General features: G+C 38.2%; 1 protein-coding gene across 14 annotated transcripts in view; it reads left to right on the top strand.

Annotated features, from left to right (window-relative positions):
• ZNF532 (zinc finger protein 532) overlaps positions 1 to 15599 on the top strand; it is a 118181-nt gene that overhangs the window by 41594 nt on the left and 60988 nt on the right. For all 14 annotated transcript variants that reach the window (XM_072605938.1, XM_072605937.1, XM_072605934.1 and 11 more), the window contains one exon: positions 13076 to 15441. In XM_072605938.1, coding sequence (XP_072462039.1) covers positions 13096 to 15441 — 2346 coding nt within the window. In that variant the 5' untranslated portion in view covers positions 13076 to 13095. The remainder of the gene's footprint in view (positions 1 to 13075; positions 15442 to 15599) is intronic.

Raw genomic sequence — 15599 nt, 5'->3', positions numbered from 1 at the left:
ATTTATAAATGGAATCAGGATTCTGTTATTTAGTCTTTTTAGACTCTTTGTGACTTCATTTGAGGTTTTCTTGGCAAAGATACTGGGATGATTGGCCATTTCCTTCTCCAGCTCATTTTTACAGATGAGGAAACTGAGGCAAACAGGGCTAAGTGAGTTTCCCAGGGTCTAGCTGGGAGTGTCTGCAGCCAGATTTGAACTTGGGTCATTCTGGGTCCAGACTCAGCTTTCTAGTCATTGAGCCACCCTTAGACCTTATTTTATTATTTTTCTAGAACTTACTTGAAACAGCAAAGGGCAATGGATAGACTGTCATGAAGACCTATGAGAAATTGTCTTTCCTGTTCCTGTGGGAAACTTTGCTGACTCTAGGTATAATAATGGAAAGTACCTGCTCAACCTTCTGGAAACATCCTATTATTTCATTCCCTGTTCTTGGAATGTTCTAACCTCACCCAACTTGTTATTGCTCTCATTTGTTTTTTCAGACCAGAATGAAAGACTAAAATTGAGCAAGTCACTTTTACTCAGAGCAGGGAAGGACTGGCTATAGTTCCCATTAGCATTTCTGTAGTCTGGTCCTGCCTTGGCAGCTGCAAGACTAAGAATGTCTTGATTAAATGTGAAGAACATAGGGTAATCAATCAATTCTTCAACATATATTTATTCTTCAATATTTGAGACGATCTTTAACCATATCATCATGGGATTTCTGCAAGATATAATCCCATCGTACTTTCTTGTCCTATATGATTCTTGTTTATATGGTTACAGAAATCCTCCATTGAGGATTTATTCATTGTACTGGAAGCTTCCTTCCAGGCTTTTAAAATTTTGCATAGATGAAAAATAGTCATTTTTTAAAAAATTAAAAAAATTTCTTAGATGTCATTGCCCCACTTTGCATCATTGACATCATACCCCACCTTACCTTCTCCTTTTCCAATCGTAAATATTCTTGAAGATATAGTATATTCTACTTCTCAAATGCAAACATCATTGGTAACATGGCAACTTGCATGTTCCCAACATTTACCTTCCATTATCGTTTGGCTCACCTACAATTTTAATTTTTTTCTGAGATGATGATGTGGAGACATATAAAGCATTCTCTTTTCCCTTAAAATATTAAGAAATAAATGCTTTTCCAGTCTGAAGTTCTTTCCTGACTTGTCTCAATGAAGAACTTGTTCAGTTGTATTAGTCATGTCCCACTTTTTGTGACCCCATTTGGGGTTTTCTTGGCAAAGACACTAGAGTAGTTTGTCATTTTCTTCTCCTGTTCATTTTACGGAGGAGGAAAAGGAGGCCAGTAGGGTTAAATGACTTACACAAGGTCAGATTTGAACTCAGGTCTTCCTGACTCCAGGACTGCTAGCTGACTGGAGAATTTATCAGTGCCTAATGAACTTTTTAGGTCAGTAAAATTTTTAAGTACCTACTATGTGCCAGGTACTGTGTTTAAGCACAGAAATACAAACCAACATAAAAGAAGGCCCTACTTTCAAGGAGGTCATTATCTATTGGAGGAAACCATATGCAATCCCCTGGGCTAAGCTGTTTTTTTTTTAATGCCAAAGACGTTTGTCTGAAGAAATTGGGCAAAGGTTCAGGAAAGAATTCTGATCTCCCTGAGTATAGAGTTGGGGTGATGATAGGACAAGGGAAGCCCTTGATTGATTCACTTAAGAGAAATATCTTTTTTCCCCTGCCTTAACCTGATTAGGGTATTGAAGAAAGAAGACTTTGATTACTTCAGTTAATGGAAGTATCTGAAGTTCACCTTTGATAGAAAGGAGAATCCTGAGAGGGAGTGATAGAAGGAAGATTGAATAGTTTTAGAAAAATGATTTTCCACAGCGCATCAGCATTCCAAATGATTTTTGTTCTGTTTGATGATATTAACCCTGTATGATGAATGAACCTATGCTTTGTAAATATGTTTTATCTTGTGAAGTTTGTCTTTGATTCAGAAAACTATAAATTGTCACTCCAGAATGACTTATATCAGAGAGATTTCCAAAGACATGGAGAAACTACCTGTTTGGACATTTTTCTTATAGAATAGTTTAATTATAAATGTTCAGTGGTAACCCTAAAGTTGAGCAAAGACCTTTTACCATCAACAGTGGTGTTCTGGTACTACATGGTCTGCAATATAGTGTCATTGGGAAAAGACTGGTGAAAAACAAAACAAAAATGATGTTGGTAGTGGTACTTGTTTATACACTAGGCCACTCTTTATATGTCCACTTGTGGATACTTAGTGAGTCATCTTCTTTATGTTTCCATTAGATTGTAAGCTCCATGAGATCTTCTAAGTCTCTGTCTTTCTCAGAGCTCTGAGGCACAGTGCTTTGCCTGTGGTAACAGCTTTATAAGTAAATTTTTGTTCAGTTGAACTACATGTCACATAGATCAGTATTGTAGGTAGTTAAGCAAGATTAGGTTACTGGGCTCTTTGTGTACCTGTCTGCTCCAGCAAGGGTTGAAATATGAGAGAGGGAAGAAGAGGTATGTGGCTGAAGGTATGTAGTCCTGTGGGATACCAGCTGCTTTCATGTCACTAGGAAATGAGTGGTTGGCCATAGGCAAGCAGAAAAGAGGGAAGCCAGTTTCTTTTTTAGCACTCACTGACTGTGGAACAGAAAGCCCAGATGTCATTGCATTTGTGATTAGAGACAACATAAACAGTATTTTTTCCCCTGGTTTCTGTGAGGTCCTCAGGTGATCTGTAAATGTTTCTTTAAAAAAAACTTCACAGTCCTTATTCATTTTTTGGGATCTTCTAGGTGGCAGAGTGGATAGAGTGCTCAGCATGGAGTCAGGAAGACTCCTCTTCCTAAGTTCTAGTCTGGTCTGAGACAGTTACTAGCTGTGTGACCCTAAGTAAGTCATTTATCCCTGTTTGCTGTAGTTCCTCATCTGTAAAATGAGCTGGAGAGGGAAAGGGCAAATTATTCGGTATCTTTGCCAAGAAAACTCCAAATGGTGTCATGAAGAGTCAGATGTAACTGAACAGTGATAATTCACTTTGGGGGGATGGTGTCAAAGAGCTCACAAAAAATGTTTACGGTGTCTGTGTGTATTTATGTATATGTGTACACACACAAATCTATATAATAATAATAATAATAAAGTACCTATGTTCCAGTAACTAGGCTAAACACTTTACATATATACATATGCACACACATACACATATTCACACACACACACATACACACACACACACACACACGAGGAATGGCAGCTTTGAGTGGAATTATTTCAGGGCCACCCATAACCGTTTTTCCGTAGAGCACTGCAGCCATAGGTCACTACAGCTGCTCCAGGGATGAAGCCGGTCAGTTATTTTTCATTTGGCAACAGAACTGACATCTGTTCCCAGCTGGGCTAGGAAAAGCTGAGAGAAGGAAGCAGAGCCACTGCACAAGTAGCTTTCCTGACTTAGTGCTTCAGATGGACTTGCAGTGAGTAGATCTTTCCCCTAAGTTAGCAATCCAGTCTGGTCGAGGTGGGTTAGGGGCAGATGGGAATAAGAGATGGGGTTGAAATGATTTTTCCTCTTCATTTGAGTTAGAAAAAAAAAGCGGGAGTGAGAGCTCTGAAAATGGAAGACAGCAAAAAGGAGATGGGGATGGAGGATGAAGAACTAAGGTTTTATGTAGAAAAGGACACTTGTTAAAATCCAGAAGACAAGAAAGCATCATTTCTTGTCCCTTACCCATGTGTCTTTTAAAAATAATCACTGGGCACGATTCTGTTCATCTTGTCCACTTCTTTCACTCTTTGAAGAAAATTAAAAATATGAAATGCTCTGAATGTATGATTTAAAATGGAAGTTTTCATATGGATATGTGAAATAAACATAGCTAAAGCTGCTATTAGAAAAAAATAAGGAAAATCCAAATAGTGAAATCTGTTAAAACTAGCTGTTGAGGGAATGATTTTTTTTTCCTAAATGGTCCAGTGGAAAAAAGTAGACACTGATAAACTCAGCCAGCCAGATGTTTCTAGAAATAAAATAGTGACAAGCAAAGCATTCCCCCCCCCCCCCAAGAGGACTATGGGCCCTGTTTTAAGACTATCATTATGTTATTGAGTTTTCCTTATTTTATTTATTTGCATTGCCAGCATATTATTTGATTAGTGAAAAGAATGGATTAGGATGATTTACATTTTCCTAATTTTTATCTCAATATTAAATTCAGTTAAAGATGATAATGATTTTCTGCCACTTGTCTGGATAACCTTTATGGATTCATATATTGGCTACTATCTTAGTTCCAGCACCTTGCTGACTGTGTTTCACGTTTTGTAATCTTTTCTCTTTGAGGGCAGTTTCTAGCCCAGATTCTCCTTTCATGCCTGAACCTTTTACTTTAGCTTTTTTTCAGTTGGAAATTCAGAATGGATTCTGTGAGGGATGGTTCTCTCCTAGAGAGGAGTGTAAAAGAGGGTTAATTCTGGGATTGGCAGCTTTGTCCTTAGAGTCAGTATTTACATGTATGTGTGTGTGTGTGCGTGAGAGACAGAGACAGAGAGAGGTTGTATTTTTGATGGTTATGACAGGTGATAGAAAGGATTATAGAGGTTTTCATTTTATTACCTTCTACGGCAGATAGAATTACCATGTGACATTAGACAAATGACGTAAGCGTCTTCCTTTACTGTAAGTTGTGCCAGTCTAAATTTATATACGTATGTGTGCATGCAGAGCTATTAAAAGCTGTTGGATAAAATGATATAATCAAATACAGATCTTATTTGTGAAATGGTAGGTTATTTTTATAGGGTTTATATCTAAATGAAAAGATCATTTGATGCTTTGGGGGAAGATATGTTTTACTAGATACAGATGGATTAGAAGACTAATTATGTTTTAGTAAGTCAAACATTTTTTCTAGAAAGGAAATTGCTAAGAGGCTTAGGAATCTAACTCAGGATTTTTTCTTTCTTAAGAAAAATCCAAGATTTATTTTTGTAATGATTTAGAAAGAAAACAATTAGAACAGTAGCATGTAAGGAAATCTATAAGTATCAGCATTTCCCTTCATATTAGACATAGCTTTTCAGAGGTTAAATGAGAGCATTAAACTTTTTTCCGCAATAGGAAAATTTGATTTTGTCTTCCAGAATGTGGAAAGGTAAAGGGTAATGGACATTGTGATTGTGGGTTTGAAGAACATTTCTATAAACCAGAAAAGAAGTGTGAGGTTACAGATGGTAGTATTTATTACATATTATACAAACCCAGAGATATGAACCAACCTTCAGAAAAGCAATCTTCTAATGTTTCACACAGTGTGATACCTTCTGAATTGGCCAGTGTACTCAGACCATTATGCCAGTTATGCATTTTTTGTTTATAGCTGAAACTTTGATCAGTGAAGGAGGCCAACTCATTTCTCAAAACCACTGAAAATCCATTTGTAGACCTTCTATCTTTCCAAGATGTTTCATTACTTTTCTTCCCCAGTTTGGTTCACTAATGCCCACCTTCTTTTCCTACCCCCTTTCCTCCAAGAGATGGGCTTAAGCCATTTGTAAAAAAGTAGCTTGTGAAATACATTGCAGCCAGACAGAAATGGCTTTGATCTGTGTTCAAGGAAGGACTTTGTAACTCTTGACAATGGTATATAGGAGTGGGTTGTCTTCAGCCCCATCTTTGACACAGGCTTGAGTTCAGTAGAGTATTTCTCCTTGTTGCCAGACCCTAAGTTCCTCTTATTTCAAGGAATTTCTGTGCAATGTGATACCAAAACCAGTATTTTTCTAGCATGGATCTGTGAACTTAACCTTGAGTTTGGCAGCCAGTTCTCTTAACATGATTGGACCCTTTTGCAGACCTCTCCTTCCCCTCATGGGGCTTTGCAAGGCCCTGCCCCTTCCTCAGCTCAGCTGCCAGCAGAACCTGGGGCCCCTATTGTTGCTAAGGACCCTACCAGGGGCCTGAGCTGGAGGCAGGGAGAAAGTTGAATTGAATTTACGTTAAGCGACAACTATCTCCAATAGTTTCAGCAGTGGTTTCAGATTCTGTTTAAAGGAAAGAGAGTAAAGTGACTTTGAAGAAGCCCAGTGCAAAAGAGCTGAGCAGAATGATATTCTAGCACTGAACCTGGGAATGGGGAGACCTGGATTAGGGTTTTCTGAGTCTGTCAGATGGGAATGGGGATGCTTGACTTTGCAGCCCTCAGAGTTACTGTGAGAAGAGAGCTTTAAGGAACACCAAATGGAAGGTGTTTTTATTATTAGGAATCACAAACTGAAGATTAATAAATGCTGCAGCAGTCTTCTTTCTTTTTCCTTCTTCCCTTCTTTTTCCTCCTGTTCCTTTTCCCTGCCCAACTTTTTCTTTCTCCTTCTTCCTTCTCTCCTTCCGTAATAACCATCCAGCATATCAATGAAATGTACAAGTAGCTGTTGACATCATAAAAATCCAAAGTAGTGTCCTTTGTATCCACACATTGTCTGAAGCCTTTTCAAGGTGACTTGGTTACATGTAAAAACAACCAGTACTTAGCTCAACGTGGCTTATTGCTCACTAAAGTTTTTCTCCCTATGTATTACTTAATATCCTTTTTCCCATTACCATCAGAAAACATTTTATTAAGTATCAACCTCATGGGATATTCTGGTTACTATACCTATGGAATATTCAGCTTATCTCTGATTTCTATATAGTAGCAGTCTGTGAATTGTTTGAAACTCTGTAATGTTTATTATTTAGTTTTCATAAACTATTAAGTTTATAAAAGGGGAGTTAATTTCATAAATTGAGTGTAATTGGAAAGTGAGGAAGAATGGGCCAGAATCTTTTATCTTCAAAATGGGGAAAACATGGTTAGCTAATATAGATCAGAGAATGATTTCCTAATGATAGCTGTATTGTTTATGTGGTTTTAAGTGGAAGATAGAGGGATTGACTTTTAACAACATAGGTTGACATAAAGATTTCTCACTCATAAATATTCAAAACCATTAATTAAACCCTGCAGTGTGCTCTGTTAGATACTAAGAAGGAAGATAACATAAAATAGTCACTAATCTTAAGGATTGTTTAATAAATTTCATGAAGATAATAGGAAATGTATGTAAGTTAATATGGCCCAAAGCAGAATATAAAACTACATATAATGTAGCAAGAATGTATTTTTCAGTTCGTTTGAGGAAAAGATCACTTCTGACTGAGTGATAAAGAGCAGAGTTAGGGAGAAGATGATATTTGGTCTAGACCTGGAAGGCTAATAGGATAGCTGGCAAAGATGTTAAAAACAAAACAACCTTTTGAGTTGAGATAGAGATGTGGGCAAGTATGGAATGTGTCTCAAGGATAAAAAGTTCACTTTTAGGGGTAGCTAGGTGGCACAGTGGATAGAGCAGTGGTCCTGGAGTTAGGCAGATTTGAGTTCAAACCTGGCCCCCGAAACTAGCTATGTGACTCTGGGCAAGTCACTCAACCTTGTTTGCCTCCAAAAGCAAAAAAAAGAAGTTCAGTTTTAGAGATTATGGTACAAAACTTCAAAGTTGGAAGAGACCTCAGATCTCATTTAATCTATAGCTGAGTAATGACTTCTTCTGTAACATCTATGACTAGTGGTCATCTAGCCTTTGCTTGAAAATTCCTTGTGAGAGGGAACCTACTTTCTCCTCCTTCAGTCAGTTACCTTTTTGATGGCTCTGAGTATTTGTAAATTTATCCTTCCATTAAGCCTGTAATTATTGTTCTGTACCTTGAATCTATTTTCCTAGTTTTTTTTCTCTTAGGGACCAAGTAGAATAAATCTCTCTTCCACATGGTAGCTCTTCAGATATTTAAACATGGCTGTCTCAAGTCTTGTCTGGACTGAACATCTCCATTCCCCTCAGTGAATCTTCATATAGTTTAATTTTGAGGACTTTCTTCCTCCAGGGTCATTCTTCTTTGAATGTGCTCCTCCCACTAATCAGTACTCTTAAAATGTGCCAAGACCTGAATGTAGTACTCCAGATATGATATTTCCAGAGCAGAATACAGTGAAACCATCACCTCTTTAGTCTTAAATAGTGTTCATTGAATTTTTAGAGTCATCAGTCTTATTGCAGCAGCCAGGTGGTATACCATATAAAACTTTTGAACTTGGAGACAGGATGATCTGAATCTAAATACTATCTTAAACTCTTTCTAGCCATGTGGCCATGGGCACAATCTCTCTCAACTTCTGTTTTCTCATCTGTAAAATGAGGACAATAATAGTCTTTACCTCCTACAGTTAAGGTAAGTCTCAAATGAGATGACGTGTAAAACGCTTTGCATCCTTTAAGATGCTATATACGTTAGCCTAGTATGATTTACGTCACTTTAGGCATACATGTTCAAATTTTTTTACATGCATATCTGTGTGTATACATATATGCACCTATCAGATCAAAGGTGTTTATGATCTTACATGTTAAACAAAAATTAGTCAGAAAAGGATTTTTGGGGAGGTTTGGCTTCAACTATAGTATAGGCTGGCAGTATTATATATGCCTGTAGTGCAGTTTTAGAATAATATTGAGAGAAGGACAATATCCACAGCTTGGAAGATAAAAGTCTCAGTATTCTGTATTGCTCAAAGAGTATGTCTAGGGTATTGTATTTAATGGTCTGCAACAGTGGTAACTAATAATAATTCGCATTTACGTAGCACTCTTTAAGATTTGAAATATGCTTTATATCCATCATCTCATTTGTGCTTCATCACACCCAGCTCTGATCCCAGGCATCAGCATAGTTTCTGGCTTGTAGTAGGTGCTTTAAAATACTTGTTGAATAAGCAAATATTTTCAGGTGTAATTCATTCACTAAACTTTAATGCTATCCCACATATATGTAGAATATGTATGTATAAATATATGTTTCATGGGGAAATATAGAAGACAACATATCAGTTTTAATGCAGAATGAATTATAGGATACTAAGTGATTATTGAGAAGGGAATGATCTAAAGTCAGATCACACTCTACCCCCAGCCCAGAACATTCCTGAGTGCAGTCAGAACCAGATTAAAATGTAACTGAGAAATATTTAACAAAATAAATAAAAATACAGTAAAGCATAGATAATGAATTCTATTCTATTCTCCTGCTTCTGACTTCAGTATTTTAATGACTTCAGTCCTTTGGTTTCACTGATGAAAGTACTCCCTCCCCTATTGCAGACTTTAACTCATCTATGCCTTCAAATCCTGGTTGATTTTTTAAAAATGTCTTTGAATAAATTCTCCATAGAGGGCTGACTAAAGTCTCCTGTAAATATTTTAACAGGGGAGCTAGATGACACAGTGGATAGAATACCAGGCCTGGAATCAAGAAGACTTATTTTCCTGAGTTAAAAATCTGTCCTGAGACACTAACTGTGTAACCCTGAGCAAGTCACTTAACCCTGTTGACCTCAGTTTCCCTGGAGTGAGTTGGATAAGGAAATGGCAAACCTCTCTAGTATTTTTGTCAAGAAAACCCAATTGAGATCACATAGAGTTGGAAACAACTGAAAGAACAACAGAATATTTTAACATTTTGTGGGTATCTGTGCAGCACCTGTACTGACTGTCTGTGCACTTGTCTTTCTGACTCATGCTACATAATTGACACACTTCCTTCTCCAATCATAATTTTCCTTAGTCATGTTTTTTGTGCCATCTATCACTGAGTAGATACTACAACCTACTCCTCCCCTTCCCCTGTCCCACATTTCAGTCTTGCCCTTTGAGTTAGCTGCAGTTTTCATTCTTTGAAAACCATAGATTTTCACCCTTTGAAAACCATAGATTTTCATGATTAACAGTTATCGCAAGGATGTAATTAGTGTTAAAAAGATTAGTTCTGTTTTGTTTTGATATAAGGTAATAATTTGGAATCATTTAAAGGCCAGCAGAGTCCAGATTAATTCTCTTTCCTTCCTGCTTAATTCTGCATCCTTGCCCACCATTGATATCACCTGTCTAAAACATAGGCATTGAGGATGGACTGCCTCAGTGAGGTGCCAACACTGTAACATAGTACAATCTAGACATTCTTTGTCTAGATTGGTTTTTCCTTCAGAATACTACACTGATCTTTCATTTTCTGTGGAGCTTATTTAGGAAGTAGCCGTGTAATATTTGGAGTTTTATTCAGTCAATAAAATGTCAACTGTGAACAGAAACACCTGGAAAAGTTCACCTTCCACAAGAGATCTCTCTTCCTTTTGGAGTCTATGTAGAACACTTCTAGTCATGTTTGTCTTGCATAGGTTTTATGTCATTGGATATTTATATTTAGAATACTTGAAAAGTGATACATTTGTGCTTTAATGTGCTTATTTTTTTCTGCCCCTTGTGCATTTGATACTATGGTAGCATTTCTAGTAAGTGTTAGAGATAGGATTTGAATCCAGTTCTCTCAAAGTATGGTGCCCTTTTTATTTTTTGAAAAGTTTTAAAATAATGAATTTAACAAATTACGTCAGACTTCGAACATTTCGGTATACAAAGCATAGCAAAAAAGTGGATTATAAATGACTGTATGATTCACAGCTTGTTCTGTAAATACACATACTAATTTTTATATGACAGTGCCAGTATTGTACCAACAATACCTGTGTCCTGTTCTTGACTCCCTTTTTACTTTTGTTTGTGATTTTTTTCATGCTTCATTGATAGTTTTTCTCCCAATATTGTGAGTAGGGAAAATGATTGAATTTTAGCTCTGGAATAAACAATGTTTAACTAATTTAGGATCCTCGACCAACAGATCAAAATCTCCAGTTTTTACCTAAGTGTTCCTAGTCCTGTGGTTGCTGCATTCTCCATGATTTTTTTTTTTTAGGACTACAAGGTTGGGGGGAAGCGAAGGGTTACTCAGAAACTAGGCCTTCTCCTTTCCCTCATTCAGGGATTTAGTTGGTCAACACTCACTCTGGCTCCTGTTAAACATTTCACTTTTCCAACACTTTGCTTTGAAAAATCCCTTTCCTTCCCCACCTCCGTGATCTCACAGTTTCAGGAAATGGAAAATAACTCTTCACAAGAAGTTGGCAGCTTCTAATCTGTCTTCTCCTCTTAGCCAAGAAGTGAACAGTGATAGCCCTTCTTGCATGCCCATTTTCACATGCTGAAAATCAATTATGGAAGGGGTTTTTCTCAGCTTCCATTTGGTCAGAAGTTCATTTCTGTCAGCTGAGTGATAATTTGAGGGCAGGTGGAAAGTCAGCTTGTTACTTGTACTTCATAGGAAAGTGGAAGGGGTGGAGGGAAGACTTTTTTTCTTCTGCCTAGGAGCGAGCATGACTTGTTCTGATGATATTTAAAGGGCAAAAGGAAAACTCAAGGGTAAAGATACGAAAAAAAAAAAAAAGGCCTAAATTTCCCCCCTACATCCCACCTCCCCCCGTAATGGATAGGAACAACAGCCACGATTAACAGCAATTTTGTCACCTTGGACTTTACCCAAGGTGACCAAACTTGTAAATTTGAGAGCCAGGATTTGAATCTCAGGGTTCATGACTACAAGTGCAGTACTCTAATTTAATGTGTGCTAATTTATATAGGTGCTAGGTGGTGTAGTGGATAGAGCACTGAGCTTGAAATCAGGAAGAAGCACCTTCATGAGTTCAGATATGACTTCAGCCACTTACTAGCCATGTGATCCTGGATACATCAGTTAACCCTGTTTGCCTCAGTTCCTCATATATAAAATAAAAAAAGTATAAAACCATTCCTCTGTCTTTTCCAAGAAGATCCCATAATGAGGTCATAAAGAGTTGGACACGATTGTACAATATATAGTGTTAATCTAAATAAATGTATATGGTGCTTTAAGGTTTGCAAAGTACTTTCCAATATCTCATTTTGTTCTCAATACAACTCTGGGAGGTAGATGCTACGGTTATCCCCATTTTACAGATGAAGAAACTGAGGCAGATAGAGGTTAAGTGACTTGCCTAGGCTTACATAGTTAGTAGACACTTGAGATGAGTCGTTGTGAGTCCAGGGTCAGTGCTCTATCCACATTCCACCTAGCTACCAAATAGTGTTTAGTGAATTCTATTAAAAGATATCCTTTGGGTCCATTTAATTGACTTCTTTCTGTCTTTCATGAATGAGGATGGAAATCTTTAATTGGTTGTTTTATTGTTATGTATTTTTTAACTCAACGGCCCAAAATATATTTTAATAATGATCATTTTGTCAGATGAATTAATAGCAATTGAAATGAAATGTTCCTGTAGCATTTCTGGAAGGAAATGCTTATGAAAGCAGTCTGTCCAGTGTCACTGACAGATTTTACATTTTACAATTATTCTACCAAATCCTTCTGTGGTGGTTTTTTCTAGGACCTAGACATCCAACAAGTTGGTAGATCATATTCATCTTGCCTAAGTGTTTTAACAGAAAACTTTTTTTTTCCTAATTAGGTCCCACTGGTGAAGTAGTGGAACAGTAGGACCTAAACACCTGCCCACTAACATAGTTGTGTAACTGAACTGCTACCAGGTGTTATGGTAGCAGATTTGGAACAGTTAGTAATAATAATTAAAGTTGAATGTAAAGGGTAATGGAAAAATGCTGTATTTAGAGTCAAGGTTCAAATCCTGGCTCTTCATCAGGAAAGTCATTTTACCTCTGTGGGCCTCAGTTTATAAAATGCAGAATGAAGGAATTGCACTAAAGGATTCTTAAGCTCCTATCCAGGATGTGCTACTATGAACCATGAAATTAAAACCCCTCTCCCCCATATACGCACCTGGGGTTTTTTTATCATATGTATCACTGATAAAAATCTGCATATTCTTCCTGTTCTAGGCAAGTTAGCCATTTAGTCCAGCTCTTTCATTTAACAAGTGAAGAAATTGAGTCCCAGACAGGTGACTTTGTCCAAGGTCACCAGACTGGTAAATTTCAGAGGGAGGATTTGAACCTAGGAGTTTGAGACTGCAAGTTTAGTCCCTGCAAGCTCATACTAATTTCTAACCTCTGTGTTTAATAGTTATCAATTTGCTGGTAAAATTTTTTAAAGATATATACTTCATTCAGGTGCTAATGAAATTATTTTCTTTTATTTTCACAGAACCTCTTCTAAACAAATTCATGACCATGGGGGATATGAAGACCCCAGACTTTGATGATCTTCTTGCAGCCTTTGACATCCCAGATATGGTCGATCCTAAAGCAGCTATTGAGTCTGGCCATGATGACCATGAAAGTCACATAAAACAGAATGCACATGTTGATGAGGATTCACATGCCCCATCCTCCTCAGATGTTGGTGTCAGTGTTATTGTTAAAAATGTCCGGAACATTGATTCATCAGAAGGAGTTGATAAAGATGGCCACCACTCTACAGGCAATGGTTTACATAATGGGTTCTTGACAGCATCCACACTGGAAAGTTATAATAAAGATGGAGCAAAGTCTCTGAAAGATGATGGACCAGCCTCTGAGGTAAAACTTAAAGAGACAACTTTCAATCAGTTTAGTCCTATCTCAAGTGCAGAAGAGTTTGATGAAGATGAGAAAATAGAGGTGGATGACCCACCTGATAAGGAGGAAATTCGTTCAAACTTCAGAGCAAATGTGTTGACAGGATCGATTTCCCAACAGGACTATGAAAAACTGAAAGCACTTGGAGGGGAAACTTTAATCAAGCCAGGAATTCCTGCTGCTACCACCTTAGACAAAAATAAAGTTATTAAAAGAGAAACAGAAATAAATTCTGTAACCCTGGGTGTGTATGAGCCCTTCAAAGTGAGAAAAGTGGAAGATAAATTGAAAGAAAACTCTGAAAAGTTGCTTGAAAACAGGGTACTTGATGGAAAGCTAAGCTCTGAGAAGAACGAAGCCAGTATCGCCAGTGCTGCCCAGTCAAAGGCAAAATCATCAGCTAAGCTATCTTCATGCATTGCTGCGATTGCAGCTCTTAGTGCTAAAAAAGCTGCCACAGACACTTGTAAGGAACCAGTGGCCAATTCAAGAGAATCTTCTCCATTACCAAAAGAAATGAATGACAGTCCTCGGGCTGTTGAAAAGTCCCCTGAGTCTCAGAGTCTTATTGATGGTGCAAAAAAAACATCTATAAAGCCACCTGATAGCCCCAGGAGCGTCTCCAGTGAAAACAGCAGTAAGGGATCTCCATCTTCTCCTGCAGGGTCAACACCAGCAATCCCTAAAGTCCGCATAAAAACCATCAAGACATCTTCTGGAGAAATTAAGAGAACAGTAACAAGGGTTTTGCCTGAAGTTGACCCGGACGCTGGAAAAAAGCCTTCAGAGCAGACGCCTTCCATGGTGGCTTCGGTGACATCACTTTTGTCCTCTCCAACTTCTGCCACTGTCCTTGCTTCTCCTCCAAGAGCACCCCTCCAGTCTGCTGTGGTTACAAATACGGTTTCCTCTGCAGAACTGGCTCCCAAACAAGTCACTATCAAGCCTGTGGCTACTGCCTTCCTTCCCGTGTCAGCAGTGAAAACGGCAGGGTCCCAAGTGATTAATTTGAAACTTGCTAACAATACTACAGTGAAAGCCACCGTCATCTCTGCTGCTTCTGTCCAGAGTGCCAGCAGTGCCATCATAAAAGCTGCCAATGCTATTCAGCAGCAAACGGTGGTGGTGCCTGCATCGAGCCTTGCTAACGCTAAACTTGTGCCAAAGACTGTGCACCTTGCCAACCTTAATCTTCTGCCTCAAGGTGCCCAGGCCACCTCTGAACTCCGCCAAGTGCTCACTAAACCTCAGCAGCAAATAAAGCAGGCAATAATTTCTGCAGCAGCCTCACAGCCACCGAAAAAGGTGTCCAGAGTCCAGGTGGTATCTTCTTTGCAAAGTTCTGTCGTAGAAGCTTTCAACAAGGTGCTGAGTAGCGTCAACCCAGTCCCCGTTTACATCCCAAACCTTAGTCCTCCAGCTAACGCAGGCATCACGTTACCAACCCGGGGTTACAAGTGTTTGGAGTGTGGTGACTCGTTTGCTCTGGAGAAGAGTCTGACTCAGCATTATGACAGGAGGAGTGTGCGCATTGAAGTAACATGTAACCATTGTACAAAGAACTTAGTTTTTTACAACAAATGCAGTCTGCTTTCCCACGCTCGTGGACATAAGGAAAAAGGAGTTGTGATGCAGTGCTCCCATTTAATTTTAAAACCAGTCCCAGCAGATCAAATGATAACTTCTCCTTCAAGCAATACTTCCACAGCATCCTCTACTCTGCAGAGCTCTGCAGGAGGTGGCACACATAATGTAACAAAAATCCAGTCTGGCATAACTGGGACAGTAATCTCAGCTCCCTCAAGTACACCCATCATTCCGGCTATGCCTCTAGATGAAGACCCATCCAAACTCTGTAGACATAGTTTAAAATGTTTGGAGTGTAATGAAGTTTTCCAAGATGAGACGTCTCTGGCTACACATTTCCAGCAAGCTGCAGACACAAGTGGACAAGTAGAGTATCTAATATTTAAATTTCCATGTTTTAGCCACAAATTTCAGTATGTGTATAATAGAAATAATATGGATTTATGATTTTTGATAAATAGAGGCTGGGGAAAGGGAGTATAAGATGCATACTTTTATAGAAAAGATGGAAAGTATCTAGTTAT

The sequence above is a fragment of the Notamacropus eugenii genome, chromosome 4 (assembly GCF_028372415.1).
Source record: "Notamacropus eugenii isolate mMacEug1 chromosome 4, mMacEug1.pri_v2, whole genome shotgun sequence".
Taxonomy (NCBI): domain Eukaryota; kingdom Metazoa; phylum Chordata; class Mammalia; order Diprotodontia; family Macropodidae; genus Notamacropus; species Notamacropus eugenii.
The sequence above is the reverse complement of the archived record's forward strand: the minus strand, read 5'-3'. Positions and strand labels throughout refer to the sequence as shown.